At 45.4% G+C, this 6,000-nt stretch overlaps 1 protein-coding gene across 1 annotated transcript; it reads left to right on the plus strand.

Moving 5' to 3' along the window:
- Positions 1-633: 633 nt before the first annotated feature.
- On the plus strand, positions 634-2,419 carry LOC123452302 (UDP-glycosyltransferase 83A1-like). The gene is made up of 2 exons (XM_045128944.1): positions 634-1,268; positions 1,351-2,419. Exons 1-2 carry the CDS (start codon positions 788-790, stop codon positions 2,223-2,225), a joined length of 1,356 nt encoding a protein of 451 aa, XP_044984879.1. The 5' UTR covers positions 634-787; the 3' UTR covers positions 2,226-2,419.
- Positions 2,420-6,000: the final 3,581 nt, after the last annotated feature.

A 6,000-nucleotide genomic window follows, 5' to 3' on the forward strand; every position in this document is an offset into this window, starting at 1 on the left:
AAACATACAAATAAAAAATGCCACAAACAATGTTGATGATGTCATGTTTAGATGTAAAGTATTATCTCACATCTAGATAAGATATTATCAGAACTTTAATCACAACACCTTTTGAGGGAGCTTATAGTCCCTTCTACTTGTTAAAGAAAACAAACAAGATGAATACGAGGGTGTATTGTTGGTCCACGTAAGTTTTTTTTTGAACATAGTAAAAACACAAGCGTCATATACACGTGCATACACTCACCCTTATAAACGCACACACGCACATCTTACCCATATAAACACCTTCGAAAGACTAAGCCGGCATATTATCTTAAGATTTACGAAGTCATCGTAGGCGTCTCGTCGTCGATGAAAACGTCTCCTCCCACTGAAAACGTATCGTCGAAAGTCTTAAAATAAATCTAAAAATAATGCATGCACCAGGATTAAACCTGATGAGATGGAGATATCAATTCAATCATAATTTCGTTTGCGGTCACGTATGTATTTGCATGGTATCCATTCGACTGAGGAGATAACGCGCTTTGCGGCCACGTATGTATTTGCATGGTACGAGGAGATAACGCTGGACACACGTGAGATGTGAGCCATTTATTCCTTTAAACTATTGCTTTCCATTTCCCTTACGTTGTTGTGGATATACGTACATGAGATGGTGGTGTCCGTGCCCATTTCAAGCTGTTGGCCACACATCGAATCCCTGGCAGATTGTGTCTTGCTCTTGTAGCAGAGCAGCCGTAGCGGCAGAGCGCGCGCGGAGCCGGAGGGAGAGTGGCCGGCCATGGCGAAGGGTCACGTGCTGGTGCTTCCCATGCCGTGCCAGGGCCACGTCGTCCCGCTCATGGAGCTCTCGCACCGCCTCGTCGACCACGGCTTCGAGGTCACCTTCATCAACACCGACGTGGACCACGCGCTCGTGCTCGCCGCGCTGCCGGAGGGCGTCGAGGCGCTGCGCGGCATCCACCTGGCGTCCATCCCGGACGGGCTGGCCGACGACGAGGACCGCAAGGACCTCAACAAGCTCGTCGACGCCTACCCGCGCCACATGCCGGCCTACCTGGAGGCGCTGATCGGCGACATGGAGGCAGCCGGGAGGCGCAGGGTGAAGTGGCTCATCGCTGACTTCAACATGGGCTGGTCGTTCGAGGTTGCCAAGAAGCTCGGCATCCGGTGCGCCTCCTTCTGGCCGGCGTCCGCTGCGTGCCTCGCCATCATGCTCAACATCCCCAAGCTGATACAAGACGGCGTCCTCAACGACAAGGGTATACGCCAATTCCATCCTTTGTTCCTTCTCCTTTTGCTCTTCGTTATAATTGTGAGAGATCTAGTAATTTTCTACTGTAGGATGGCCGGATCGGGAGGAGACGCTGCAGCTCGCTCCGGGGATGCCGCCGCTCCACACGTCGCTGCTGCCGTGGAACAGCGCCGGCGCCCCCGACGGACAGCACATCATCTTCCAGCTCGTGTGCCGGAACAACAAGTTCAACGACCACGCCGAGATGACCGTCTGCAACTCGTTCCACGAGGCCGAGGCCGGCGCGTTCAAGCTGTTCCCCAACATCCTACCCATCGGCCCGCTCTTCGCGGACCAGAGGTCCGTCGGCAGCTTCTTGCCGGAGGACACGAGCTGCCTCAAATGGCTGGACGCGTGGCCCGACGGCTCCGTCGTGTACGTGGCGTTCGGGAGCATGGCCATCTTCGACTCACGCCAGTTCCAGGAGCTGGCGGAGGGGCTGCAGCTCACCGGCCGGCCGTTCCTGTGGGTCGTGCGCCCTGACTTCACCGCCGGCCTGAGCAAGGAATGGCTCGAAGAGTTCCAGAAACACGTCGCCGGCACAGGCATGATCGTCAGCTGGTGCTCCCAGCAGCAGGTCCTGGCGCACCGCTCGGTGGCATGCTTCGTGTCGCACTGCGGGTGGAACTCGACAATGGAGGTGGTGAGAAATGGCGTGCCGGTCGTGTGCTGGCCCTACTTCTGCGACCAGTTCCTGGATCGCAGCTATGTCACCGACGTGTGGAGGACCGGCCTCGCCGTGTCCACCGGCGAGGATGGTGTTGTGACGAAAGAGGAGGTGAGGTGCAAGGTGGAAAGTGTCGTCGGCGATGCCGAATTCAGGAACAGGGCACGGTGGCTCAAGGATAACGCCTGGAGGTGTATCGGCGAGGGCGGCTCATCGCACGAGAATTTCACCAGATTTGTGGATCTCCTAAGTGAATGAACAAAAAAAACATCTCCTGTATGCGTGTACTTAGTTTGCTACTCCGGATACAAGATGATACCCGCTATGTTACCGTGGGAATTAATTTTAGTATGTCTTAATAAGATTATTTACCATACAAAAAAAATGTCTTAATAAGATTTGGTTGTATGAAACATAATTATTTAGGTTCATAATATGAGTATTAAAACTGAAAATACATATGATTTGTTGTATGGCATAACCTTAAACTCAACCAAACATACATAACAAGAAAAACAAAAAGAAAATACCTGATGTATAATACTTAGGGCACATCTAAATATGCCTTAACAAAACCGTTATTGTATGGAGTATAAGATATTTATTGTATATATGTTGAGTTGGGTCACTGTCTATGTATTTATCATGATTGCCTTTTAAGCAAGTATATTTGTATGGTGAGAGAAAAAATAGTGGAGATTACCTACAAATTATATAGGATGTGTGGAGTGGCGAGTACTGTTCTAGCTAGACTCAATTTCATCTTTACATCAATTTCGTAACAAGCCGCATGGCAAGTACTATTTTAGATGCAATTTCATTTTAGACAATTTCATAATAACCCAACTAAGTGATGAAATTATTTTCTCACGGAGCAACACAAAAGAGTTGCAAGAGATGAAAATCTTTCGAGTAACACATTGATAAGAACCATGGACAATTTTGCAAAATTGACATGCAAACCGCTGGCTTAAGCAAAAAAGAAGGAGGAGGAGGCTAGAGCATCCTTTCGGAGCCAGCGCCGAGCTCGGTAAGTTTCCATTTTATGAGAGGGTTATCAGTATGTTAGATTAAAGAAAAAATCATACCCTTCAAAATGAATAGGAAACGATAATTGGCTTGGCTGGCGAGGTATGGTTCTTGCTCGCTGGTTGGTTGGCTCAATCGGCCCTCATCTTGCCAAATGACTCAAACTGCTCTCCGCCTTCTCGGTGGACTGAGATTGCTCGTTATCTATGATTGCTTACATCTCGTTACAAGCAAGTCTTTTTACTCATTGCGTAATACAAAATTCCGTGGCTAACTCTTTAATCATATTACTTGCAAGCTTATTGTAATGTTGTATTACCGAGTGGGTCCTGAGATACCTCTTCGTTACAGAGAGTAACAAATCCCATCTTGATCCATGCCAACTCAGCAGTCACTCTCTGAGATACATGTAGAGCATCTTCATAGTCACTCAATTACGTTGCGGCGTTTGATACACACAAGGTACTCCTTCGGTGTCAGTAAGTTGCATGATCTCATGGTCATAGGAACACATACTTGACATGCAGAAAACAATAACAATAAACTGACATGATCACATGCTACGTTCATAGTTTGGGTCTTGTCCATCACATTATCAAATGACAAGACATGTCTATGGCCAGGAAACCTTGACCATCTTTGATCAACGAGCTAGTTCATTAGAGGCTCATTAGAGACACTCTGTTGTCTATGTACCCACATATCTATTTGAGTTTCCAATCAATACAATTCTAGCATGGATAATAGACAATTATCATGAACAAGGAAATATAATAATAACCACTTTATTATTGCCTCTAGGGCATATTTCCAATAGTCTCCCACTTACACTAGAGTCAATAATCTAGCTCACATCACTATGTGATTTACATTGTAATGTATCTAACACCCATTCAGTTCTGGTGTTGATCATGTTTCGCTCGTGGAAGAGGTTTAGTCAACAAGTTTGCAACATTCAGATCCGTGTGCACTTTGAAAATATTTATGTCCTCCTCCTTGGTGTAATCGCCGATGGAATCGACGCGTCGCTTTATATGTCTGGTCCTCTTGTAAAACCTTGGCCCCTTGGCCACAAAATGGCACCACTGTTGTCAGAGAACAGAGTCATCGGATCCAATGCACTGGGCACAACTCCAAGATCTGTCATAAACTCCTTCATTCAGACACCTTCTTTAGCCTCCTCCAAAGCAGCTATGTACTCCGCTTCGCATGTAGAATCAGCTACCATGTTTGCTTGGAACTGCACCAGCTTACCGCTCCACCATTGAGAATATATACGTATCCGGTTTGAGACTTAGAGTCATCCAGATCAGTGTCAAAGCTTGCTTCGACGTAACCCTTTACGATGAGCTCTTGATCACCAGCATAAATGAGAAACATTTCCTTAGTCATTTTCATGTACATAATGATATTTTGACCGCTATCCAGTGTTCCATTCCTGGATCACTCTGAAACCATTCGGCCATACTTATGGCAAGGCTGACATCTGGTCTTGTGCACAATATTGCATACATGATAGAGCCTATGACAGAAGCATAGGGGACGACACTCATCTTTTCTCTATCTTCTGCAGTCACTGGGCATTGAGTCTTACTCAACTTCACACCTTGCAATACATGCAAGAACCCTTTCTTGGACTGATCCATTTTGAACTTCTTCAAAACTTTGTCAAGGTATGTGTTGTGCGAAAGTTCTATTAAGGAATGTCGTTCGTTGAAAAACTCTATTAAGCATCCCGATCTATCTCTATAGATCTTGATGCCTAATATGAACGCAGATTCTCCTAGGTCCTTCGTTGAAAAACTCTTGTTCAGATATTCCTTTACGCTTCCCAAAAATTCTATATTGTTTGCACTCAGCAATATGTCATCCACATATAATATTAGAAATGCTATAGTGGTCCCACTCACTTTATTGTAAATACAAGCTTCTCCATAAACTTGTATAAACCCAAACGCTTTGATCACCTCATCAAAGCACTGATTCCAACTCTGAGATGCTTGCACGAGTCCATATATGGATCGTTGGACCTTGCATACTTTGTCAGCATTCTCTGGATCGACAAAACCTTCTGGTTGCGTCATATACAACTCTTCCTTCAGGAAACCGTTAAGGAATGTCGTTTTGACATCCATTTGGCATATTTCATAATCGAAAAATGCAGCTATTGCTAACATAATACTAACGGACTTAAGCATCGCTACGGATGATAAAGTCTCATCGTAGTCAACTCCTTAAACTTGTGAAAAACCTTTTGCCACAAATCGAGCTTTATAGACGGTGACATTACCATACGCGTCTGTCTTCTTCTTAAAGATCCATTTATTGTGAATGGCCTTTCGCCCTTCAGGTAATACTTCCAAAGTCCATACTTTATTTTCATACATGGATCCTATCTCGGATTTCATGGCCTCTAACAATTTGTTGGAATCCATGCCCACCATCGCTTCTCCATAGCTCGTAGGTTTATTATTGTCCAACAACATGACTGTTAAGACAGGGTTACCGTACCACTCACGAGCAAGGCGTGCTCTTGTCGACCTACGAGGTTCGATAGTAACTTGATCCCAAGCTCCATGATCATCATCATTAGCTTCCTCTTCAACTGATGTAGACTCCACAGAAACATCTTTCTACATTGCGCTACTCTCTGGTTGAAGTAAAGGTTCAACAACCTAATCAAGCTCTATCTTCCTCCCACTCAATTCTTTTGGGAGAAACTCTTTCTCGAGAAATGTTCTGTTCTTAGCGACAAACACTTGGCCTTCGGATCTGAGATAGAAGGTATACCGAACCGTATATTTTGGATATCCTACGAAGACACATTTAACCTCTTTGGGTTCGAGCTTTTCTGGATGAAGCTTTTTGACATAAGCATCACATCCCCAAACTTGAAGAAACGGTAACTTAGGTTTCTTGCCAAACCACAGTTCATTCGGCGTCGTCTCAACGGATTTAGATGGTGCCCTATTTAAAGTGAATGCAGTTGTCTCTGACGCATAAC

This window comes from Hordeum vulgare, chromosome 5H (genome assembly GCF_904849725.1).
Source record: "Hordeum vulgare subsp. vulgare chromosome 5H, MorexV3_pseudomolecules_assembly, whole genome shotgun sequence".
NCBI classification, from domain to species: domain Eukaryota; kingdom Viridiplantae; phylum Streptophyta; class Magnoliopsida; order Poales; family Poaceae; genus Hordeum; species Hordeum vulgare.